Below are 25,801 nucleotides of genomic sequence, written 5' to 3'. Positions count from 1 at the left end.
ACCCTCCCCTATCAGCAGACAACATTGGGATAAACATCTCTCAAGATAAAGTTCTGAGCTATTGTAGCTTGGGCCACAAAGTGTGACAGAATACTTACAAATTAATATCCTTCACCTGGCTGACAAATCACACACATTACATATACTATGCCTGTAAATTATCGGAGCTAATCATGTTGGGCACTTATTTTTAATTACTTTAATACTTTCCTACTTGTAAGTAACAAGAATGTGTGTGTGGCAGAAGATTTACAAAAGCAAATAGCCACCATGGCTGAGGATTTAAAATCCAGAAATTGTAAGAAAATCAGGTGCAATTCCAGTAACAAATATGATGCAGTCTTGTTGCACTTGTGCGTGGGTATCAAAGGAGAAAGCTCAGCTTGGACCAGTTAAAGTGATGCTGAATTACAGATTCACGGAATGGCTGGGGTTGGAAGGGACCTCTGGTGATCATCTAGTCCAACCCAATGCTCATGGCAAGTACCACAAGCACCATAGCAAAAGAGCAGCTTGAAATTCTTGACTGTAGTGAGGGGCTCTTTTCCATACCACGTCCCAATACCAAGCACAATTTCCTTTTTTTTTAGTTTTTTTCTTCTCCTTAAGCGCTCTGGCTTATAGCCTGAACCAATGGAATGCTTCATTAAAAAAAATAAAAAAGGAAAAAAAGTGGATCAGGCCCTTATCCTCAACATACCATATTCATTTTATTTCATGTTCACCTTGAACACTCTGCTTGTACTGCTACAAAGCTTACAAAACCAAACCCAATGTTCCCTGTTTTACCCAGTTCTAGTCCAGCAAATGAACCCTGTTGAGGATGAAAAGTGCTCTAAAAGCAGTTCACTGAAGGACCTCCCAGACCATAGACCTGATTACTTAACAACAAAATCTGTCACCACGATTTATTTTTATTCTCAAGTAGCTATGTGCTTTCTTTTTGAATTGTAATAGCAGATGAAAATATGCAAGTCGAGACGGGGAGATATTTGACAGAGGGGGGAGCAAGCAAGTAATAACATATGCATTCATTAGTACTGCAAGTTAGGTAATAATTGTTATTTTTTGCCCACAAGGAAAGGGTTTAACTTTTTTCAAGATGTGGCAGCAAGCTTTAGCTGTCTACCTAAAATCCAGACTCTTGTCCCTTTGATGTGGAGAAGTGAGATATTAGGAACAGTATGCTACAGAAGAATTTTAAGTATGATTGCAAGGAACAGTTGTCTTCTGCACTTTTCACACACAACTTCATCAACAAGGTTGATATATCCCTGGGCAAAAGACCTTAAGGCCTAGGCACAAGTTCAGGGCTGCAGTTCCCAGAATTATGTAACATCCGAACCTAAGTTTCCATTAAAAACAACAAATTTTGGCCCTCTCTGTTGCAAAACCAGCAGAGCTGGAAACATTAAGTAAACTACTCGTACTGGAGTAACTGACTCAGTGTACACACCACACCTTAAGTTAAAACGGTGCAACGTTTTAAGTAAATACTGCGCTCAACTCTCAGGCGCGTTTCCGTGACTTCACCGTGCGGGACCCGCGACCCTGGGCAACCCCCGCGGGGCTCCGGCGGGGCCGCGTCGGAACAACGGAACAGCGAGAGCGCAGCGCTGCTTCTGACCGTCCCGCCCGAGCCCCGCACCCTCAGGCCTTGGGTTTCCTCCCTGTCACGCGTGTGATTTTCCTGAAGCACCTGGCGAGGCCGGCAGCGCTCCCCGGGGCGGCCGCCGGAGCGGGCACTTCCCTGCCCGCCACAAGGGGACAACGCGCCGTACGCGCGGGTCCCACGGGAGGGCGGTCCTCCCCAGGCGCCCCACACCTCCGGGGCTGCCCTGGCGACAACGGCACGACTGCCGTCCCCTTCCCCTTCTTCCTTCTTTTCTTTCTCCTCCTCCTCCCCTCACGGGCGGGAAGAGCCGCCCTCAGCCTTGAGGCGAGAGGCCTCCGCGCGCCTCGCCTTCCCTCCTAGCCCAGTCCCGCGGGCCGCCATTCGCCTCGCCCCGCGCGCCCCGCCCTCCCCTCGCAGCAGAACCAACAGAAACCGCGTGACGGCGTGAGTGACAGGCGGCAGCGGCCAACGTTAAAGAGCCTTATTGCTGTGTGGCTCAGGCTCCGGCGCTATAAAGGCGGCCACGCGTTAAGGCTCCGGGCCGGAGAGTACGTGTCTCAGGGGGAGGAGAAGGTGGTGGCGGGGCCGGTGCGGAGCAGCCGAGCGCCGCGGGGAGGGGTGCCAGCTCCTGCGCGTGAGGGATTTTAATCCGATTCCGGCCGGCCCGGATTTTATTAGGAGCGGGTTTTAAAGTGAGTATGAGCGGCAGCGGGATGGCGATGGCGGAAAGGGGGGGGAGGGGCGGGACCGGACCGGATCAGACCGGCCCGGCGGGGGGAGCCGCCTCGCTGACCCGCGGGGCCGCGCTCATCTCTTGCAGGCGCCTGTCGTCCCTCTCGCCTCTGCGGACGGGGCAGCATGTCCGAAGCGGAGCAGCAGTTGGCGGCCGCTGCCGGCGCCACCCAGAACGGGCACGAAGCGGCCGAGAGCGCAGGAGAGCAGCAGGCCGAAACCGGCGAGGCTCCGGCGGCGGCGGCGGGCGCAGCAACGGCGGCAGCGGCGACAGCGGGAACGGCGGCAGCAGGAGCCGGACCGGCGGCGGGAACAGCGGGGGCGGCCGCCAGCCAGAACGGAGCCGAAGGCGACCAGATCAACGCCAGCAAGAATGAGGAGGACGCGGGGTAAGCGCCGCGCTTCCGTCGGCGGGCTGAGGCGGGAGCAGGCCGCGCCCCCCCCGCCCCCGGGCGCCATGTGCGGCGGCGGAGCGCGGCCGCCAGGCTCCGGCGCGGCCCTTCGGCGGGAGCGGAAGCAGAGCGGGCGGCTGGCGCGCTCCGGGGCCCGCTCCGCCCGGCGGGGGAGGGCGGCGGGCGGCCCTGCTGCGGAGGGATCGGTCGGGCGGTGAGCCGGCGGCCCTGCAGCACCAGCGCTTCCTTTGTTCTGGAGCTGCCTTTTGTTGGCGCCATGTGGTGGCTGGGGGAGGGGCGAGGAGCGGGTTTGTTGCCGTCTCACGCTGTAAAATGGAAGGAGGTTTTAACTCGGTTCGCTTCGTATCCCGCGTTTTTCCTCTGCTTTTCGCTTTTTGACGGAAGGAGTTGTTTTCTGTTTGGGGGGGTGGGCTGGTTCAAACTTTGTGAGGATTGCATGGCCCATCGCCGCCGGCGATCATGTAAATGTGAACATGTTTTGTGTAACGCATATAAAAATAATCCTGAGTTTGGAAGCTAGACGGGGGAAGCTAAGTATTTTTTGAGTGAGTAGGGGAAAAAATCAGCACGAATGAGATGATGTGCAGTGTGTTTTACCAGTAAGGTTGATTTTGGTGTACTTTGCAGCATTGTCAGAAAACGGCTTATCGTTCACAATTGATTTCTGCAGGAGTCAGTGTAGTTTCGCTGTGTTTTGATCCTTCTGTACAAGAGAGTCATTTATTTCCTATCATAGTTGGTTTGTTTATGTATATACATGCTTGACTTGAAAACTACCTGCCTGTTTCTCAAGTGGGTCTTTGTTATTTAGTCTACACCATATATTTAATTGGAACTTCCTTTGTTATCCCTGGGCCCTGAACCAGAGGGTCTGTTCCCTCAGGCTGGACAGTGAGCTGAAGCCACCATAGCGTAATAGATTTTGGCTGTAATGGAAGGAGAAAAACTTGCACAAGTGTCTCATAAGCTAACGCTGGATGTATCTTTTGCAGACACTAGAAGGATTGGGAACCAGGCCCTTTAGCTGTGTGCAAATTTTTGTTTTACTTTTTTAGTGTTCTGCCTTGAAAAGAGGTGATGCTCTCTGCCTATCTCACATAGGAGGTGACAAACTTCAACCCCAAATCAGTGCGACACAAAACTTCAAGAAAAGCAGTTATTTAGAGGGTTTGACCTATGTAGAAAATATAGCACTGTGCTAAAACAAGGTCTGTCCAAGGCAGAGTTTTGGATGCTGACATTGAACTATTTTGTTGAGAGCTGAAACATGCTTTAATTTAGCTGCACTACTATGCTCAGAAGGAAAAAGAGACTACATGTTAGGATAGCAGTTGTTCAGTTTGTGTGGCCTTGGAAGGCAAAGCCAAATATGAGGAATTTGGTCTTAGTTTCAAAGGCTTTATGTTGTGTTATGTAAATATATGTAGATATGGATCATTCCAATTACAAAACAAAGGACTGTAAATTACAAAGTGTAATATCTACTGCTGTGGTAAGAGGTGAACTTAGTATGTGGCAATATCTGTGTATACCACAGCCCCATCCCAGTGGCGTAAAGCAGCTACAACTGCCTGCAGACAAATTCCTGTCATCCCCCAACCACTGAATTTCTCTTGATTATTCTACGAGTGTAGTCAAGGATGACAGGATATGCTATGGAAAACCACTGTCAGTCTGTACAAATTACAGCAGTCATGCTTGGTCAGTAAGCGATTGTGATGAGAAGGAATCCATCAAGTTATCTTTTTTCACTTGTTATTGAAAGGCTTAGGAAACTTTGTAAGGCCTTTTTTGTAAGGTTCTGTAATGGCTGCAAAAAGCACACAGCCTTAACTTGAACTCTGTATATCTTGCTGTACCTGTCAGTTGAGTGTGCACACTTTGATCTTCTGAAGAAATAAGGGTTTAGCTTATAAAGGATATAGTTTCATCCAGTTTAAGAAAAAAAAAAAACCAAACCAAAAACATAGTACCTATACATTTTCCTCATGTTGCCTTTTGAACATAAATGGATGCTTGTTATAGCAAATCTAAGTTAAACATAACCACCAATACCCAATTTTATTTACACATAGTCTAGTTTCTAAAGTGCTACTAGTTTCTAGTGCCAAATCTAGGTTGCCCCTAAACAGAGTAATAACAACTTCAACTGCTTTGGTTTATAGTTAGCTTGGGATCTCTGAAAACAGAAAATACAGCCATGTTATTAATGTTTTCATTTGAAGTGAGGCATTTCAAAAGTGCCTGATTGACTAATGTAAGTTCTGTGTTTTAGCTTCACTTCTGTATTGTGATTTGTTAGTATTTAGTTCTTTTGAGATGCTTCAGAGGATATTTTGTGTGGGAAAGTGGGCAGGGAAGTACTGTATTACCTTTCATGAAAGTAAAGACTTAATAGTGAAGATAACTCCTGTGGTTCTTCTGAAGATAGAACTAGGTTCTGTAAGCAGGAAGAAATGCACAGCATAGTTAAAGCAGGTCCAAAGTCCCAGCTCTTGTATGTGACTGTTCTTGAAGGTCATAGATACCTGGTTTAAATTCTGCAGAACAGTTGTAGGACTAAAATTTTTACTGTCATTTGTCCACATCCTAAAAGAGCTCAAGTATTTTGCTTTTGATGCCTTATTCTATCCTGAATGTTTTTAAAATGGTAGGAATGATCCTAGGTTCTTTCCAAAAACTGAGTTGGCAGTACTCGATAATCAATACTGCTTTGTTGCAAATAACAAAATACTGTTGAAGGAATATAAGTTACTTGTGAATAATATAATGGGGCAATTTTTACTGCCTCTTATAGTTCGGAATAAACTTTATGATGCATTGTGTCATTCAAAAAGAGAGTGCATCCTTGTGCACTCTTTAGCTTTTGACAAGATGTAAAAGCATTTAACTTAACTTGGTCCTGTTTCTGACAACACTGCTGAGGTGTGTCCCACTATGAGCATTTTGCTCTATGTGCTTTTCTGTGGTATTTTGTGAATCTAAACAGCTTTATCTCTTTGAAATTTCAGGAAGATGTTTGTTGGCGGCCTCAGTTGGGATACAAGCAAAAAAGACTTGAAAGATTACTTCACCAAATTTGGTGAGGTAACTGACTGTACGATAAAGATGGACCCTAACACAGGAAGATCCAGAGGCTTTGGATTTATTCTCTTCAAAGAACCTGGCAGTGTTGAAAAGGTGAATTTAAGATTCACATTTCAGATTCTTAACTTCTTGGGGAAACTTTTCAGCTTGGGTTAATCATATCAAACTATCTTTCAGGTTCTGGAACAGAAAGAACACAGGCTAGATGGACGACTAATTGACCCCAAGAAGGCCATGGCAATGAAAAAGGATCCAGTGAAGAAAATATTTGTTGGTGGACTTAACCCAGAAGCCACAGAAGAGAAAATCAGGGAATACTTTGGAGAGTTTGGAGAGGTGTGTAATGTTACCTTAGTAAACACTGAAACATAGTCTCCAGTTGCTGTTTAGTTTACTGATAATTTGCAAGTTGCAAATTAAATTAACTTCAGGTATATTAGGCTTTCTGTTCTGTAACTGGTCCAGAGGTTTCCCATCTTGAGTGCAAGGAAGGCACATAGTGTGCTAGGCGCTTCCATTGCTAGTTAGATACCCTTTGTCTGTAATTCAAACTGTTTTATGTTAAAATTGGTTTTAAGTATTGTAAAATTGAAACGTCTGGTCTGAAATCCAATGGTAGTGTAGGAAGAATATTGCAACTTTAGTGTTGCATAATATGCATAGATAGGAAACTGACGGTTTTAGTGTCCCAAATGCCATGCACTTAACTGTTTCGCTAAAACGGAAATCTGAAAGTAGTATTTAATGTCCTCAGATTGAAGCAATTGAACTTCCAATGGATCCAAAGACCAACAAAAGGAGGGGGTTTGTGTTCATCACTTTCAAGGAAGAGGATCCAGTGAAGAAGGTTTTGGAGAAGAAATTCCATAACGTCAGTGGAAGCAAGGTAGAAACTTTGACTTGTAAATTGTTGTTCAAGCTCTTAATACCACTACATCTATAAGGATTTTGTAGACCTGTGACCTCAGGGTACCAAAATTACGATAGGGACAGCTTTCAGTTTACCACAGCGGTGTTTTACCATAAGTTCAGTCATAGAGGTTACCAAGGCTTTTTACTAATTCTTGTGGCTTTAATACTTGCTATGTTGTAGGGGCTTTTGTATGTAAAGCCTCTGATTGCATTTATTAAATTTGTGTGGGAAAAACTGTCTTATTTATGTATCAGTCTGGCACTATAAGCTATTTCAATAGATACTTAACTATTTTCATCATAGAGCACTTGTATATAAAATTCAAGGATTATAGACTAACTTTTTAAGCTGCTGGCTGGAACTGGCTCTGTCTGACAGCTTGGTGTCTTCACTCAGAAGCACCGACTGCTACTAAAACTTTGTCATGTAAATCCAATAAAAGGAAGCAGAGAGTAAATATGTACTTAGGGTAACTTGCACCTGGTCAGCTGGTTATGTGCACTACTGTAGAAGTGGTATGAGGTGCTCTGAGGAGTTGACATTGCTCTCTGTGGGAATGGCTAGTGGAGGCTTATGTGTCAAGCTAGTGAGGGCTGGAGGCAAATGATGTATGCTGGCTGGAGGTGTCCTTCCATCGCTCCATGGTTAGTGTGACCATGTGCTAACTTGAGAGCCCTAGTGCAGGTGGTCATACTCTGACATGGTGACTTCAATTGCACTTAGTTTGACTGGTCTTGACACAGCACAGAAGAAACTTTGGCAAATGTACTGGTAGTTGGCAAGGCACTGTAGTTAGCAATAAAGTTTGTTTTCAAGAGAAATGAAAGTTTATGTGCCAAGGGAGCTGAGAAATAAGTAATACTTGTGTATCTTGTAAATATGGCTTGTTTTTGTGTCGATAGAATAAAAAAAGCAGGTTATCTTAAAGCTTCTGTGTGAAGAATTCCAAGTCAGGCTTGCTCAGGTGCTGCTATCACTGGGAGTTGTTCTTTCACAGCAGCAGTAGCTTTCATCTCAGACTGCACAGATTCAGGAACTAGGAAGCTGGCTGACAGCTTGAACTGCAGCTTGGGAACCTGTCTGGGAAATGTCAATTCTCATTGGTTTTAGCTATTAGATAAGTGATGATTTCAAGTGTTGTTAAGTGTACTGTACAGTCCAACACAGGTGCTAAGTGTATAGGGTGTATGAAGTCTGCCAGGAAAACTCATCCTGGTGCATTTCCCAGAGCTTTGTTCATTCAGTGCAGCCCAGGTGAATTCCAATAACAAGAGCCTCTTGGAGGTTATGCCAGGATAGGGGGCTGTCTCGGGCTCCTGCAGGAGCAGTGGCTTTGCTGAGGTGGCCTCAGCACCTCTTCCACAGGGGAGCTGGTGGTAGGGAATTGACAGTATAAAATACTTAGAAAGCAGTGGCCTGCTTTGTGTGGCCAGCAGTGACTTACCTTTTGTCCAGGTGGCACAATAAATCGGATGCTTCTGGATGTGCATTAGTCCTGGTCCTGTGATGGAACACAGCACATGTACCTCCTTTGCCTCTAGACTAACCTGGCTTTCCTAGGTGGTTAGGCTTGGGTACTGCTGCTATAAGACAGTATACATACTCTTCCTTGTTTTTCATTTTCAGTGCGAGATTAAGGTAGCACAGCCAAAAGAAGTATACCAGCAGCAACAGTTCAGTAGTGGTGGAGGAAGAGGTAGCTATGGAGGAAGAGGCAGAGGTGGAAGAGGCGGCGGTAAGTACTGCACACACTACTTTAGTATGGACACATTCTAAATAAGTTGTGTGTACTAAAATGGGATTTTGTGGATGGTTTTCCCTTCTATAGCTCAAAGTCAAAATTGGAATCAAGGTTATGGCAATTACTGGAACCAGGGTTATGGGAATCAAGGATACGGCTATCAGCAAGGTTATGGTGGCTATGGAGGCTATGATTATTCAGGATATGGGTATTATGGATATGGACCAGGCTATGATTACAGTAAGTAAAGAGAACTGTATTGGGTATAAGCAAGCATAACTAATTAGCAGTTTAATGCATTTGTTCTCTTGTTCATAGGTCAAGGCAGTGCAAATTATGGGAAGACACCAAGACGTGGTGGTCATCAGAATAACTACAAGCCATATTGATCAAACTTATTCAGGTATGCAGTGGCATGGTCTCTTTTGGAAAATGACTGCATAGGTTTTGTATACAATGCTGTAGATGGATATTTCAGTTCTGTACCAAATTTAACTTTACAATAAATTTCTATGGCCTGTTAAATGTGCATCTTACTTGGAAGAGCTCCCTGGAAATGTTTTACATGTTTAATACCTACAGATAACTAGTTGTCTAGACAGTGTGGTGTGTAAATTTCAGCATTGCTGAAGATATTAATTAATGATTTTATTAATAGGTTAAACTGAAACAGATTTTGAGGGTCTGCTTAAAGCTGCAGCTCTGCATCTAGGGACTGCCTCTTGGAGTTAACTATGGACTCTGCATTACTCCAGTTGTACAGAATGAGATGCATCTTAGGGAACCAGTGTCACTTTCCACCTTTTTATTTTGTATTGTTTTTGTGTCATACATTTCCTGTAATGGAAGTGTTAATTTTACTGTACTTTTTGGTACCTTTTTGGAATCTAATGTATTGTAAGGTATTTTACATGTGTTCTGATTCACCATGACATGAATATTGAAGCTATTCCTAGCTTTTGAAATAAAAAAGGCGTAATCTAGTGTCCTGTGCCATTCTTCAGCTTATGTATTAGTAAAATGCCAGTATACTGTTCCCAGAACTTAGGTCATGGCAGTACCTTGATAGATGAAGAGTTGTGCTTAAGTGTTTTTAATCTTAAAACTAGAAGGCTGTAGTGGTAGTTGTGCTCACTTGCAGTTAAGTGGCAGCTAAAAACTGCAGTCACTCTGCCTGGAGGTTATGGAAGAGCACTCGGGTGGAAAGCCCCAGCTGTTGTGGAGGCTGTGCTGGTGGCTTGTGTTCTGTAGTCAAAGACAGAGGCTCAGCATAACAGTCTTAGTGTCTGCATTGTAGGGCTCTCCTAGGAGGAGCCAGAGGCATAGGTGTCAGTGAGGGCTTAGAGAGTCTAGACAGCACTGTGGGAGGAAGCTAAGAGGTGTGCAAGAAGCTCACTTTACTTCCTTTGTGTTTCGCTATCTTGAGTTGGAGACTTTTCTAAAAGTTTTTAACAGTACGTGGACCTACCCTGAAAGACAGGTTAGACAGACATTCAGTTACCAATGCACAGTCTGAATTCCTGTAGCCTGAAAAGGGCTTAAGATCTTCCATTAAAGTTTTGGGAGTAAAAACAACAAGATATCTCTAGAGATGAGTAAACAGCTAGAAATAAGCTCTCCTTTGTTGGCTGATTTACCACTATTTTAAGGCAATAACCAGCATGTGATTTGCCTGACTTGCTGCAGAATAGTCCACATCTCAGATTTATTAGTAAGTAGCAAGTGTTGCACAATGTAAACTTCTAAACTTTGTTGCAGTAATCAATTTTTTTACTTTCCTTTTAGAGCTTAAATCATCTGACTTTTTTTCTTGTAATAAATTGTATTTGAACAAATGGGAACCAGAAGTGGAATCAAACCAAGTAACTAAGACAAGACAAACATATATTGCAGTGACCTTTCATTTTTTTTTTTTAACAAGGGATACAGCTGTTCCTGTGGAGACTATAATATACTGCTCCCTGCTGGCTCTTCTTGGAAAGAAAAACTTGCTGTCAAGTTAGAAGTCTCTAAGACTTCTCTGGGGTTAAGTGGACATCTTGAGTATTAAAAAACAAAAAAAGAAAATCAGATTAAATCTGATAGTTAACATGACAGTTTTATAGCTGGAGTATGTAACCTAATGCTCAACTTGTAAATAAAAAATTGCAGACCACTGAAACAAACGAGTACAGTATTTAAAAGTATTACTGTCTCAACATTTAAAATGGAAATGCTTTACTGTTTTGCATCTTTTTAGTTGTTCTCTTATGAAGTAAGAGGGATGGCAGAATATTTTTCTAGCAAACAGTTTGCCCTCCAACAGGGAGTTTGTGTGTGTCAGGACCATACTGCTGCAATACTTAGGCTAGTGTATTAGCAATAGTTTGTCAGTTGGCTGTGATGTTGGTGTTTTTTGAAGTAGGTTCTCAGGTAATGCTTCCTTGACAGGTGATGTGGCCTTAAGCAGAAATTGAGGTACTTAAATGCAGAGCTGGCTTTCCCTTTCTTTTTTTGCATGAAAGGTTTGTGATACAAAGAACATGTAATTACTTGGTGAAAGCGAGGGCTTGTATGCAAGGTTGTTGCTTATGGCTGGAATTTACTCTTAATTTACTAATCCTACTTGGATATTTCTTGAGGACAGAATACTTGGTAAGAACTGGTTTGGGTGCCATGGCCCTCAGCTGTCTGTTCCTCATGCATTTGATGTTATGAGTTTGGGACTGAAGTTTTTGACTTCATCTGGTCACTGAGACTGTTTGTTGAATATAGCGCTACTAGGGACCTTGTTATGAAATGGGCTATGGAAACTGGTTGGAAGAGCCTGGGGAAGACTGGATATACTGGCATCTAGAATGGTGTCTGCATAGGTAGCAGCATATATAAAAAATAAAGAGAACCCATTTTAAAAGCATCATAACCTGAAAGAGCATGAATTTAGAAGATGTAGTTTATAGCAGCTACTAGAAATATATTCCTTTATAATCAGGTTTAGATATGCTGTTTTAAATAAAAGCCAATTCCACACTTCTGCCAGAGTTAAAACAAGCTCTTGTAAAATTTATTTCTATTAAAGCTTTTACTAATAACACGATAACTGAAAATAACAAAATCAAAGAAAGGTAACTTATGTGGTCTAAGACATGCTAGGATGAATATTAATGTGCATTATTATGGTAGAATAATGTTTCTTAGCAGTAAATCTTGAACGTTGTTTGAAACCTATAGAAAGAAAATGATGTTATGGGTTTTTTTTGTCAAAGCATCATCAAAAGGAATTAACTTAATTGCCTCATTTTCACTTACATTGTATGTAAGTGTCATACTAGTACTATACTTAGTAAGAGGCTTTTGCATTTTTGGTTTCCTGTTGAAAAAAAAAAAGGCATTTTTCTTGCTTAGTTTAGGTAGCAGACAAGCACATTTAGTCACTAGGCCTCCAAGTTAAACTGGCACTGTTGAGTAATCTTTCTGTTCTCAGACAAGTACGAACAGCTGTATGTCTTTCCATTAACTTGCTCAATAAAATATTAACACATTTTTCTTGTGCCTGCTATACTAATATTGCACTGAACTAAAAGCATGGTTCTCTTGAGCTCAGGGCCACAGCACTGTGAATCTACTATGGTGGCTGAGGCCACCAATGATTATATTATTTAATGTGATTATTTAGGTATATTCCTACCCAGGTACCTGGAGTTTCACTGGCCACTTTGTTAAAAAAACACTTGGTTGTCTTTGTCAGAGTAGGCTGAAGAAGTACAAAGGGTGTTTTTATCAAGATGTTTAAGTGTATATGGTGCTCATGAATGTGTGGCAAAATGAGTGGCAGCAATATGTTCTCTGTAAGCAAGCTATAGAGGGATTTCAACATAAAGTAAGATTTACAAGGCTTGGAAGACTTAACAGGACTGAGTCTTAGTAATGCCCATAAACTTCTGAGTATAGCAATAAATTTATACTTAAGCAGGAGATAACAGCTGTGAACCTGAAATGATCCTCTGAAGTAGTGAAAATGCTCAAGACAACAGGAAGCACTACTATTTCAAAGTCAAATATTAAGTAAAACAGGAGGTATAGTAGTAAAAGTCCTGTTTATAGCTCTTTATAAAGCTGTTAGCCTAAGTGGAGGTTCCTAAATTGTGGCATTTAGAATGTAGGGTGTTCTGCACTTCAGGGCAGTTAAGGAGAGAGTTGCTAAATAGTAGTCAGACAGCTGACTAACTAGACAGTGTATGCAGTTGCAGCAGCTTCTGTCTGGAGACTTCAGGCACTGAGCAGCTAGCATGAAAACTATGGTTTTTGTCTTGATCTGCATATCATTTGCATGCCAAGGGTTAAACTCTTACAGCTTCCCAGACAAGTGCAGCATGTTCTAGTGGTGAGCATTTCTGGGACATGTTGGAACCTGGCTTGCAAACAAATGAATACATACAGCATTACTGAAGTGTCAGCCCCTGAGAGAGGGTAGCTGTGAATACCAGATGTACACAAGTCTGGTCCATGCTTCTAGATTGCCAGAAATTCCTGCAAACTAATTTCAAATAAAAGCATCTCTGAGGAAACGTGATCCTGCTCTACTGCCAGTGACAATGCTTGTGAAGTTACCTTTGGGAACCTTGGCATTTAAATAGTAAAGGGTGAATATAGATAAATACCTGCTTAGGTAGAACAAGTGCATATTTTCTGTTGGTTCAGGTGTTCTTTTTCCATATCTGGAGAGAGAATAAGCAACCATTGAGAAAACAGATGACTTTGAGACAAGTTTTTTGGACCAACTTGGCTAATACCGAGTGTGCAGAAGTTGTATAAAAAGCTAAGTGGCTAATGCACACAGATATGGCTTTTAAGAATGAAATTTGGACAGCTGTTACCAGTTGCCTTTATTCAGATAGACACTTCAACTTCTGCCAGAGCAAAGCTACTTTAAAAGGCTTGTGCATCTGTGGAGTAAATGGTTTTGTTGGTGAACTTGGAAACAGAATAATTTAGAAGTGAAGGCTAAACTTGATTTACTAAGACTAATTTTCCTATGTGCTATTTTGGTGCTATTCTAGCACTTCCAAAAAGCAGGTTCAGCAGTTCAGCTTTGACTTAAGGCAGCCCAACAGCAACCCCCTTTGAGGCAGTTGTAATCTACCTGTTAGTATCTTGTCCATTGTGTCCACAACAAATTTTGCATCCTCCATATTGAAGCACATTGGGGGCTTGAATTTAAGCACATTTCTTCCTGGCCCATCTGTACTCAGTAGAATATATTCTTCCTTAAGTCTGGAAAGAGCAATAACAATTCTTTACCTTTGCATGTAGCTCTGAAAAAATCAAGGCATGAGCATGCAGGCTGTCCAGACAATGCCTTTCTGCACTAACTGGTTCCTTTTTCTGCCAGTTGGCTATATTTTAACAACTGTTGAGTGGCAAGGTTACTTTGTAACTGTGTGCTTGCCTTGCACAGTGAGCAGCTACATGATTGTACCTTGTGATTAGAAGCTCTGCTTCTGCTGTGGCCGGGGTCCTTTCTGCTTGATCCTTGATTAAGTCCACTCCAATGAATAAGCCAGAACCCCTTTAAAAGAAATAAAAACAGTCAGTTGGTATCAGAGGAAGGAACTATATGTGAACTAAAAAATTGAGGAAGGTTTTTGTGAGACCAAACCTTTGTTGCATGAGAATTACATGATACTTGGCTAGTGATAGAAAAAGTATTGCTGTTTTGAATAAATGTAGTAATGCAGTACAAACTTCTGTCTGCTCAGAATGGCAGTGCAGGACATATTGAATATATTTTTCCATCCATCTAATTCTGTTCTTCATGCAGTTGAAGTAAGAGTTCAAACAGGAAAGTGAATTCCTTTAGCTGCTAATAAATCAATAAAACAGTACTGACCTTGAGTAGCAAAGTACATCACACTCTTGATAAGCTCAAATTTGTTTTAATCTAAGGTACAGCAGGCTGTTGACTTTTGCTGAAAACACAGATTTCATTGCTTTCTTAAAACCTTATCAGTTAAACTGAGTTGTTTATGACTGAACCAGACAAAAAGCAGCTGAAAATATAAACATGGCACTGATACCTGACATCACCAATGATGGGATGCTTGATTTTCTGCTCCTTGAGTAGCTTCATCAAGAAGTTGCCTACTTCCAGGGCATGAGCCTGAAGTTGTTCCTTCTCAATCACGTCTAACACAGCTAATCCAATTGCACATGAAACGGGGTTTCCTCCAAACTAAGCTCAGCAAAGGGACACACATAGCCATGGAAAGGGAAGAAAGATGTAATCTTGTCACTGAAAGTGTAGCCTCAGTGATAGAATGAGCATACTGTCCTTGATATCAGATGGAACCAGTGAACAGTTACATACTAGAAAGATACAAATAATACAAACAGCAAAACTGTGTGTGATAAGGATGATTAAAAACACTGCATGAATATCTGATATTAATACATAGATTCCTGTAGAGAAGGAAAGTTTGGGCAGCTTACTTACTGTATTAAAATACTCTACTCCTGTGGCTGCAAATGCTTCTGCAATTTCTTTTGTTGTTGCGACACAGGCTATAGGGTGCCCATTTCCTATTGGTTTCCCCATAGTGACAATATCAGGTATAAAATCTTCTCCCTGAAGCTGGAATGCCCAAAAGTGCTTGCCAACCCTGCCAAAGCCAACTTGAATTTCATCAGCAATAAAAACACCTCCTGCCTTGTGCACGTGCCTGTAATATAACATAGTGTTTACTTTTTAAGAACATGCAGAAAGCATTTGCAAACTTCCAAAACAAACTTGTGTGGGCCTATATTCTGTACCATGTGTTTAAAAACAGGTTTTTGCTATACAAAGTTTACATTCTAACATGAAGGCAGAGGCTGTTTTCCTGCCTATAGAGCTATACACTAAAGCAGGCAGAGAAATTCTTTATCATCTATATTCAGCAAGTATGTTAAATTTAAAAAGTTAAGATAATGAATGACCACTTACTCTGCAGCCTTCTGAAAATAGCCTGCTGGTGGAATGATTTGACCACCCACACTTGGCAGAGATTCAACAAAAAATGCAGCAATCTGAAACATATGTAGCATGCATGTAATGTTCGAACACAATACAGAAAGTTGTGGAAATTGTGTTAACAATTAGTAAGCTCTTTGTCATTGGATGGTTCTTACATGATTATGTGATCTTTGCTTTTAGACAAATCCATACCACTTAGCTCAGTAATCCTGAATGGCATTGACAGCCATGCTCATTTCTCAAGACAAATGGTTATGGAAATAACTTTTTACCTTTCTGCCTCTCCTATGTGCTTGTTCAATGATATTTTTCACTTCATTAGCATAGGCTGTTACTGAATCCTCATGGTCTTCTCTGTAAACTCCTCTGTATGTGTCTGGAACAGGAGCCTGTGCAAAGGAACAGTATTCTATATTCAGTATATCGTAAATAAGACAATTAAATGTACAAGTAGTTGATAGAGGCTCAAATACATACCACATGGACCCATTCCTTTTGTCCTTCTAGATTTCTGAATTTATATGGGCTTATGTCAATCAAGGTTGTCAGATGTCCATGGTAAGCACTTAAAAAACAATTAGCAGAACTAAACAGTAATTTCTTGATTATCAAAGATTAGCATTACTGATAGCTGAAGAGTAGTGAGGCTTTGTCACCTGGTGGGAGTACAGTCACTTAAGATGAGAACAGCTCTATCAATCAGCTTAGTAGCAGTTGGCTTTTTTATTTTTCCACATCTTGACTGTAATTCTGTGATTCTCTAAGGGATGCAGAGGGACAGTACTCCCTGCCACTGGTTTGCCTGGACCAGTGACTAGAATCATGAGCAGTATTAAAAGATTGCGGAATGATGGGAAGGGATGTGTCTGGCCTACTTGTGAATAACCTCCAATGATGGCTCTGGCCATCTCATCCTAATATTTGACCCGCTTCATGGTAGAAGAGTTTTCACCTATGTCTCATGAAAATTCCTCAGATTTCAACTTAAGTCTGTTGTCTTTTTTTTCTATTACCATATATCTTCAGGCCTGGCTCCCATCTTTTCTGCTCCATCCCATCAGACAGTTGTGGTTGCAGTAAGATCTCCCTCTAGCTGTCTCTTAGTGCTGAACAAATCCAATTTTCTTAACCTCTCGAACCTGTGGCTCCCTGCCCATGGTGGGCGGCCACTGCTGGCCTCCTTCCTTTATGTCCATGTCTGTCACATACTGAAGAGCCCAAGCTCAACACAGTTCTCTGGGCTGGTGTTGAAAAAATACTGACCAGGGGGAAAAGTTACTTCCCTCAACTTCCTGGTTATTAAAATATTTCTATGACGAGAGATTTTCAGAAATGCTCTGACCATGGACCAAAACTGAGACTTGTACCCCACAGTAAATAAAATTGCCAGTATACTTACTGGTCTAGAACGATCACATCCTCATGTTTTGTATACTGTCGTGCCAACCTTAGGGCAAGATCGTTAGCTTCAGATCTGCAATTGAAATATTCAATAGGTGTTTCAATCCAGATGTCTTGAGTTTTGAAATTCTAGTTTGCCTTGCAGTGTTTGTGTCGCTAAAGAACAGACACAACTGGATGAATGTTACTCACAGACCCTGCAGTAATCTGCACTCACTAGGTAGGACTGCTCACCAGAACACAATCCATCATAAAAAACTGAAGTACAGAAACTGTTTCAGAAACAGGTGGCTTTGGTTTGCTGTGGTGTGGCTTAGTTTGTTTATTTTGTGTGTGTGTGTGTGGTTTTTTATTTGTTTGGTTTTTGTTGTTGGTGGTTTTTGTGTGTTTTTGTTTGTTTGTTTGGGATTTTTGTAGTTTGCTTGGGAATACATCCCTCAAAGCAGAAATATGCATCATTACTTTTATTATCAAAATTAAATGTAATTCATGGTCAAGAAGTCAGACCAGAAACTAATACCATAAATATTTGTTAATGTTTTGTAGTCCAAGGCCTTATAAAGAGAATAAACCCCTTCTTAAATAAAGCACTAGTTTAGTTTCCTGATAGAGAGCTTGTTAAACCTCAACTTTGGAGTCACTGAAGTTCTAAAAGACTACAGTTTCTTCAAAAACCAGAACCCCAAACCATGTTTTTGTCAATATCTAGTCATCTACACCAGATCATGCAATTGACTGCTGATAAGAAGGTATTACATTTGTCTGTATATACCTAGTGAAAACGCAGTATCAATTCTAATATACATGACTTACCCAGAATTCAAAAAATAAAAGACACATAACTTTGCAGGTAGTGTTTTTGAAAGTCGTTCTGCATAATCGACCAAGTTGTCATGAAGATAACGAGAATTTGTATTTAACAATTGATTTTGTTCATGGGCTGCTTTTACTATATCGGGGTGACAATGTCCAACTGCAAGAGAGTGTGGAGAGTGGTTTGAGAGTTCTTGCACGTTACCCATGGTGTTCATTCACATACTAACTTCTATTTCTCTAATAGTACAGAGATACTACTGCTGATGATTGTATTTCATCAGCAGGGCATTAATGATACTTTTCGCAGAAGGCAATGTCAGTACACATTGTAAGCTTTCTCTAAAAACTATTTTTTCCCCTCAAAAAGGGGAACATTGCTACTGTACTTTAAGGGTTGCAGTTAAAACTGGAAATTGATATGCTAAAGCAAATAGCATCTAATTTGATACTTGGATTTAGACATATACATAATTTAGGGGTTTGGGAATATACAGGTAAGCTTTATGATCGAAGAATTATTAGTTGTGCTATGGTGTTAGTGACAGCACTGACCAATTAGAGAGATGGCAAATACAGTAAGAAAGCAGCAGCTACTAATACAAAATTCAGGCCGCACACTGAAAGTGGCCCTTTGATTGTTGGCTCAGCAGTAACTTTTATAAACACAACTGTTAAGATGTTTGTTGGTTTTACAGTTAAGTACTTAAGCTTCATGGGAAGGAAAATCTGTAAATTTCAAGACAAGTACATTTCTAGGAAGACAGAGCAGGAAGCAAGTCTGAAAAGCACACTCAGGCACACAGAAATTCAAATGTGAACCGTAGTTTCCCAAACTACAGGCTCAAGAATGGTTCATTCCACTTTCCCAATTAAACAGTGGCTCCCCCAACACAATGCAACAACGGTAAAAAGTACTGATTGCTCCTTGTCCTGCGCAGAAAAACATGGTATCAAGTAAAATGACTTTTAACTTACCATGAGCAACATTGTTTATGCAGTCAAGGTACTGTCTTCCATTCTCATCGTACATATACTGGCCTTTCGCCTTTACGATCTTCACCGGATCGTTAGCAAAAAACAGCTTGCAAGAAGAGCTGTGACAAGCAGAAAGCAAAATAAATCTTAGTGAATTCTAAAAGTTGCAGTTTATTCTGCTGGTAACATTGTGAGTTCAGTCAGTTAATGAAGAAAAAGAGGTTTCCCCAGTTTGCTGACACATGATGTCATCCTGCTCCTGCCCCCTAAACGAAAGCTTAGGGTGGGGAAGAGAACAGGCCTGGTGCTCTAACTTGAGAGTCACATTTTAGTTAAGACTTGCAGGCAATTTAAAAACACTTCAGAACTGAGAATCCTTCAGTAGTAATCTAGGCACAGCACATAGCCAGGACTTCACCTTTGGACTTTCATCCGGTCTTAAGTAACTGCAGTTCCTTACTGTCTACACTGTCTGCCCTTCATGGTCTTGAAATTCTCTTTGGTGTCTCTTACCTTGTGATCGTTTTTATTATATTCTTGCTATTCTTGCCAAGGTACTGATTTTCCAGATAGTATGCTGTGGTTCTATATAAAGCTTTACTAACCTCAGCTGAAACCTTGAAGGATTTTATAAGGCTGGGTCTACTTCTGTGTATTTGTTTCATTTTTAAAATAAATTGCCAAACAAGTAAAATGGAAACACGTCTGCCTAAGTAAGAGTTGCAGAGATTTCACTCCGAGGGCAAATTCCAAACTTTCATGCTTCATTCAGGAAAAGATTGCATATGAAAAAAATATTGACCATGAATACAAACTCATTGTCAAATAAACAACAACAACAGGACAAATGATAAAATAAGACAGTTTCATTCTCCCCTACAGGAATCCTATACTTTCTGTGGCAGTAGAATGATAAAAGTCAGTTTTTTGGTAAAGTTATACTGACTGTTCAACAGATGCTAAGAAAGCTCTTACAGAGACTGGGTCTTTGTTCCCAGTTACAAAAAGATAAAATACACCAAAAGCTATTTATTCTTCAGGTTTGTGTAATGGCACAATTCTAATTCCAGCATTTACTTTCAGTCCAAGTTCTGGGCTCATTACATCATCAGTTTACAGATTCAAGTAGCCTTGATTTTTCAGTGTATAAGGTACAACATAAAGCATTCCCAGTTAAATGTAAGAGCAAGTTGTGCTGTCATTCCTGGATGCAGGCTGTAGAATGAAAAATTTTTTAGGTTAGTTGAAGACAAGTAATTGGAAGTTTGGAAATGCATCTTATGCTTAGTTCTGTCAAATTAGGCAGACATGTTGTTAATTCTATCATATTTTAGATGTAAGAAAAGGTTTTCTGAAAGGCTCTAATACTAGGTCAGCCTAAGGGTCTGAGCCTGCAGCGGTTCTGCTCCCAGCGGAACTGCCAGGAGATGCTTCCTGAGCCGTTGGAAGTTTGAACAGGCACAGATAACATACAGCTTCTATACTTTAGTTCTGAAACTCCTTAAGTAATGCTAATTACTGTTAATTATACTAGTAGAAGCAGGCTTTGCACGCTCATACCACCACCTTTCCCCACGATGTTGCTAGTTTAACCCTGCAGATCTGGCGAGGCAGGAAACTTGTTCCTGCAGCCCCGGCAGCAATCGCGGTGTCGGGCTCGGAGCAGCCGGGACTTGCCGCGCTGGCTGCCCGGGGCCGCCAACCGGGGGCCGGGCCCTGCGGACACGTCAAGCGCCCGACGGCGGGACGGGCAGCCCGGCGGGAGCGCTCTCCCCAGCCCGAGGGGTGGTGGCGGCTCCTCCTCGTCTCGCAGCACTTACCCGATGAGCTGCCGCCGCAGGGCCAGGGTCTCCTGCCGGGAGCGCTGCGCCGGCCTCATGGCCGCTCTCGCCGCCTCGGAGGGGCCCGGGCGGTGCCGCCTCCTCGCAGGGCGGAGCGCTGCCCGGGAGAGCTGGTGCCGCCTTGTGTTCGGGAGCGGAGCGGAGCGGAGCGACGGCCGTAGCGATTAGTGCTGATCGCTGCTAAAAAAGTGCCCTTACCGCGACTGTTGGCAGGAGCGACACAGGGAAACAGGCATTGCGCATGTGTCTGCTCTAGCAGCACTGTCACAGTGTGCCTCTCTTATCGTAGAGACCAGCCTGACCTCCAGCCGCTCCCCAAACCCATCCCTTTAGGCAGGCTGGTGTCACAAGGAGTAGAACAGTAACTCACCAGGGCTTTTAGGCTCCTCTGGCTGCGAGGCTGGACTCTTCACTTACAGCATCAAGAGTGGTGATTTCATCTCTAAGGTCTCATCCAACAAATGAGGGAGAGGTGGCCCCTGTGGGGTCCTGCAAGGCTGGAAACTGTACCCCATGGGGCTGCACCATGGGTGTCACAGCAGCCTGGATCCCAACTGGTTATCAGCTACTTCAGAGGGTAATAACATAGTTTTGAGGTTTTTTTTTTTTCAGAATCATTCTTACAGCTATATCATAACTCTATTTTGAAATACACATTGGAGAAGTTTCTTTTACAGTTGGAAATAATTTGAGGTGGTAGTCTAGGTGTTACGACTGTATTAATTGTTAAACGCATACTTCATTATTTAAGCAAAAGTTAAAACCAAACAATCAATGTTGTTGTATTGTTGTGTATGGTCAGGGACAGACAGGTAGACCTGACTGATTACTTAAGAGCCAATCCTAGGATAGGCAGTAGTTGGGATTAGAAGAGTGGTCATTCCTCCATTCCTGTTTGATTGTAATTACTTAAAGAACAGCAGGACAAAGAACCAGAAGGGATGTTCTGAGTCTTTTGCCACTGCAAGCAACAACAACATCCACTAAGAGGACTCTAGAAGATAGAGCAGACCCTTTTAAATTACAGACTTGGCAGACTTGCTTGCTGATTAGATATAGCAACCAATAATTATCTCTAGTTGCACTTATTTGATAAACTCAGGAGCAATTTAAATATTGCATCACATGGAGAGTCCAAAACCAAATTGCTATGCACTTTAAGTCAGTTTGAACTTAGGAGTTCAAACTCAGTTTTTGCGTAAACATCACATTTCAAGTAACAAAAGACAATGGAGGAAGAGTTAATAATGGCTGTTAATCTTTATTTGAACTCTTGTCTGGTTAAGATATTAAGTATCTTTATAATAACAACCTGAACATTTACAATTAGGAAAGTTTATTCTTGGTTATAAATGAAGAGTTCATTATACATATTCACACAATTGTAAAGGTAATCTGTACAGAGAGACCATTTTTAAAAATCTAGTCCTTGCTTTATTACAGAAAGCACAATAAAATACATTTTTTGAGGTCTTAAGCTAATGTACTGTCCATTACAGCTTTAAACTAGAAATACATGATGCAGTACTAATTAATACTATTTTAACATGTTAAAACAATGAATAAGAAATACTGTTGTTAATGCCTTCATTTTTAGAACAGTTGTTTCCCCAAGAAATAAGTAAATAGAATACTTTTCACAGCACATACACGATTAAAAATCAGAAAGAGTTTGCAATAGAGATGTTAAGTACATTTTGTATATACTTCTTTTTAAAGGTGATACATTTTACAGGGATTTAGTCAGCTTTGTATAAAATACCATGTAAATACAGTCATAATAAAACTACTTTTTGCAAGGTGTCCAAACTGCACACACATGAATGGCCCTTTCTCCTCTGAACAGCCTTACTGAAGTGATGCAACCACTCGCATAAAAAGGGACACTTGCATAACATGGTAGAGGATTAAGCCCCATTAGCATCATTTCAAAACAAATATGGACAGATAAAGCACATATTGCATGTATTTTTCCTTAACTGTAGATAAATAAGTCAGATTTTCATTTATATTTTAAATACCAGCAGGTATATCTTCTCTCAATTTATGTTGTTTCCAAAATCACACCTCAGTGCTAGTGTACATACTGGTTTTAAAATACTTCTACATCCAAAGTAATTTAATGCACCAGAGCAGGTGGCTTTCAGTTCTGACTGGCATTTTGTACTGAACATTCATCAAGTAGGCTATTTTTGAAAAAAGGCCCCCAAATCATAGTGCAAAGAGTTGCTATGCTATGAAATTTTCCATAAAACTGCACTCTGTCTATGAAATGTCACCAGCAAACAAAAGAGGACTCCAACTCCATTCTAGCCATTGCCAATTTCCTACCTCTTCTGCTTTATTTGGAAATGCACTGGGTAATGTGGGTGCTTTTGCTTTGCAAAACCAAGTCCTAGTTTTGTATATAATTGCAAAAATGCAGATTTGATATGCACCCATCTGTACTTCATAACATCACGCCAAACGCACCTCTCAAAGTTAAGCATACAGTGCAGTGTTCAGCATGTTAAAAAAAACATCAAGTGGTATTAATTATTAATTATTTCAGATAGTTGGGACATCTCCATTTTAAGTTTCTGTTCATTACTATCTACATTATATAAGAAACCACACACAGACACACAAGTGAGCTGACTGTTACATGAAACTGCGCAACTAGGAGGCAACTTCTACCAGAACTTGGTGAACAGGGGTTGATTGTTGTCCTAAGACACAGGAAAACCGCAAATGCATTTCTTATTCCACTCTGTTGTCAATAATGCAACTTTTTACGCATTCAAAACTCAAGTTTCCCAGCTTTCCTGTGGTTTTCCCCCAGGCTCCCTACATTAGTGTAGAGTCATACAATCTATTAAGTCCTCCCATTCATTTCTAAGTGACAGTTTTTCGGCACTTACTTTAGCTGCAGATTGCACAATTGTTAGACATCCCAGCTAATGGTACACAAGTGTATGGGAAAGTTTCGGGTTCACCTGGGGACACGAAAATACTAGAAGTCATTTTTTAGCTTACAAATGTAAATGATAATCAAGGAAAACGACGTTTAGGAAATGGAATTTTACTCACTGGTTTGCTTCAGTCTGCAATAGATTCCCCAAAGCAGAGCTGTGAAGTATTTCAAACTGTACTAATTACAGTCGGGTTCACTGCAGTGCCAGCAACACAATTAAAAGGTCACTCCAATGAGACTGGACTAACTAGAGTGAGCAGATGTCTTCTTCCCCCCTACACCTTTTTTTGTTTGGTTTAAAATCAGTATTGCAAAATGGTCCAAGAACTATTCTTACATAAACGCTGTTGCCATGGTCAGTATATGCCACAGTGATGACCTTGGCAAGCTCAAGTGGCTTTGGTCTCTTGAAATCTATTAAAATACTTCATCTCTCATTGACAGACCTTCCTGGTTATAGCCCTGGCAGGCTGGCTGTGCTGTTAAGCACATCAGCAGATACTTGCCACCTAAAACTTGGGGGCTTCTAATGAGGTAAAGCAGTATGGAGGTTTTATTCCATCCACCCTTGGACACCTACTGAGGACACTGGGACTAACTCTACTAGTTATACTGGGGCAAACTGGCACCAGATTCACTGGCCTGCATTTGGACAGATACATACAGTATTTACTCAGGATAAGTGGTTTGGGGACACTTGTAAAATTTTTCCCTTTTTTATCATTTGTTGTTAATAATATTTTTGCGTATCTTATATATAAAGCTGTTGCTTGTAAAGAAAAATAATTCAAAGCTTCCAAAAGCTTCCACTCTAGAATTTTAAAATGGAAATTTGAATGGCAACCTACTACAGATTGATTTTACTTGTATAACACTTTAAAGTTGTCTGGGCAACGTTGGGACTGAAAAAATAAAAGTGAGAAGGAAGTGAGGATATGATGGTATTTCCCAAAAAAGAACTACCAGATTTGCAAAAAAGATTGAAGTTTCTATTTGCTCCTGTTTTACAAATATCTATTCAAGCCATATAGTTATGCAAAACAGTTATGCACCCATCCCAATGTGTGCTGTCAATTAAGGGACAGTGTCATGGTACAAAATTTGTCCTGGCAGAACATGTGTTTCTCTCCATTAAAAACAATCTCCTCTAGAGGGCAGCATTAAATCAGTATTCAATGAGCAGGAATCCTAAGCTTGTATACTCCTTTATAATGCACACCGAATTTACAGGCTAACAAGTTATATTGACCAAGGATGGTTATTTACCATTACAATAAGCTGGAAATTTCTGGCATCTTAATATTTTAATTAGACTATGCATTACCAATGGGCGAGTTCTTACGTTCTGGCGCAAAAGTCTGCTATATTTGGCTGATTGCAAAACCATGTGTTATAGATAAAAATGTGGAGCTTCCTTCTGAGCTGTGGGCTGGCAAGACAGCGAGGGCGCAGCCTGAGCTCTTGGCTGGTGTCACCCCGCTCGGCACGGTTGTGCACAGTGACAGCAGCTGCAACGGGACACTGAGCTTGTATGTGGGGGGAAAAGGAGAACGTAGCCACGCTAGAAAACAGACTTTCTGGCATGAAAAGCCTTGGTCATCACAAATATGCTTCATATCAATCTTAAAACCTCACGTGTCATTCTCCATTGCATCTCCTTTTTCATCGTTGCGGAGGATTGTATTGGACTGTGGAAACCTCACACGTGTTTTGCTCGTTTGCTTAAGGATTTCAAATGCTGACTTTATGAAATTACAGAAGACAAAAGCTCACCTAAATCTGTTGGTTTTCTAAAAAGAAAACACATCAGAAAGTCTCTTATTGTTAGAAGAAACATTCTTATTTTTAAATACACAGGAGAAAAATCCATATGGAAATAAATTCATCACCATTATATATACAGCAAGTGTTAGAAGCAGTGTACACAAGAAAGGCGACTCCCCCCATGAGAATAAAACAAAGCATGTGGCAATGTCTTATTATTAGTTTTTTTAAACCCAAAAACTAAACCCCCACTGTATTAGGGCTTAGAAAGTTTCAGTTTGGAATCAGACAGGGTTTTCTCTGCCATCTGTTTCATAACCCAGAGAAATATTCCCAAACTCACTGGCCAAGCCCACAAGTCAGCCACAAAACTCTAATTAATCTCCCCTGCCCTCATCAGCACAGGCCAAATCATCAGGTTCAGGCTCTGGCAAAGGGCCTCTCGAGTTGCTTTCAGGACCAAACTGGAGTTAGAGAAACAGGGTTTATTTGGCCATGTTCCTTTCCCACACAATCCATTCTCCCCCCAATCTTTAGGGAGCGCTCCCCATCCCGACAG

At 41.4% G+C, this 25,801-nt stretch overlaps 2 protein-coding genes across 10 annotated transcripts in view; one reads left to right on the top strand and one right to left on the bottom strand.

The window, feature by feature from the left end:
- Positions 1–2,145: 2,145 nt before the first annotated feature.
- HNRNPAB (heterogeneous nuclear ribonucleoprotein A/B) overlaps positions 2,146–25,801 on the top strand; it is a 30,321-nt gene continuing 6,665 nt past the window's right edge. Inside the window, exons 1-9 of one of the 8 annotated variants that reach the window (XM_080353414.1) lie at positions 2,146–2,307; positions 2,436–2,736; positions 5,772–5,940; positions 6,025–6,183; positions 6,602–6,733; positions 8,387–8,495; positions 8,589–8,741; positions 8,820–8,904; positions 17,039–17,057. In XM_080353414.1, coding sequence (XP_080209540.1) covers positions 2,474–2,736; positions 5,772–5,940; positions 6,025–6,183; positions 6,602–6,733; positions 8,387–8,495; positions 8,589–8,741; positions 8,820–8,890 — 1,056 coding nt within the window. In that variant the 5' untranslated portion in view covers positions 2,146–2,307; positions 2,436–2,473 and the 3' untranslated portion in view covers positions 8,891–8,904; positions 17,039–17,057. Of the gene's footprint in view, positions 2,308–2,435; positions 2,737–5,771; positions 5,941–6,024; positions 6,184–6,601; positions 6,734–8,386; positions 8,496–8,588; positions 8,742–8,819; positions 8,905–9,159; positions 9,486–10,422; positions 10,552–17,038; positions 17,058–25,801 lie in introns of those variants that run through there. The other 7 variants (XM_080353412.1, XM_080353413.1, XM_080353411.1 and 4 more) reach the window with 7 other exon arrangements.
- On the bottom strand, positions 10,712–20,569 carry PHYKPL (5-phosphohydroxy-L-lysine phospho-lyase). Of its 2 annotated transcripts, XM_080353407.1 has the most exons (13): positions 20,505–20,569; positions 18,685–18,803; positions 17,707–17,866; positions 16,892–16,966; positions 15,970–16,057; positions 15,765–15,881; positions 15,463–15,545; positions 14,974–15,199; positions 14,558–14,712; positions 13,960–14,049; positions 13,624–13,754; positions 13,142–13,198; positions 10,712–11,705 (listed from the first exon to the last, which is right to left on the bottom strand). In XM_080353407.1, exons 1-12 carry the CDS (start codon positions 20,561–20,563, stop codon positions 13,146–13,148), a joined length of 1,356 nt encoding a protein of 451 aa, XP_080209533.1. In that variant the 5' UTR covers positions 20,564–20,569; the 3' UTR covers positions 10,712–11,705; positions 13,142–13,145. The 2 variants fall into 2 exon arrangements, 1 of the variants encoding a protein (XP_080209533.1); XR_013922828.1 differs by lacking the exons at positions 10,712–11,705; positions 13,142–13,198 and having other exon boundaries at positions 13,695–13,754; positions 13,960–14,449.

Source organism: Nesoenas mayeri (assembly GCF_963082525.1).
Source record: "Nesoenas mayeri genome assembly, chromosome: 14".
Lineage (NCBI taxonomy): Eukaryota > Metazoa > Chordata > Aves > Columbiformes > Columbidae > Nesoenas > Nesoenas mayeri.
The sequence above is the reverse complement of the archived record's forward strand: the minus strand, read 5'-3'. Positions and strand labels throughout refer to the sequence as shown.

Bases quoted from the DNA above. Each gene is read 5' to 3' on its own strand.
- PHYKPL (XM_080353407.1), bottom strand. From the start codon at position 20,563: ATGAGGCCGGCGCAGCGCTCCCGGCAGGAGACCCTGGCCCTGCGGCGG. The intron at 16,967-17,706 runs GTAAGTCATGTA...TTTCAATTGCAG, and splicing joins TTTTATTTTTTGAATTCTGG to ATCTGAAGCTAACGATCTTG. The intron at 13,199-13,623 runs GTAGATTACAAC...TTCTCTCTCCAG, and splicing joins AATGGACAAGATACTAACAG to ATATGGAAAAAGAACACCTG.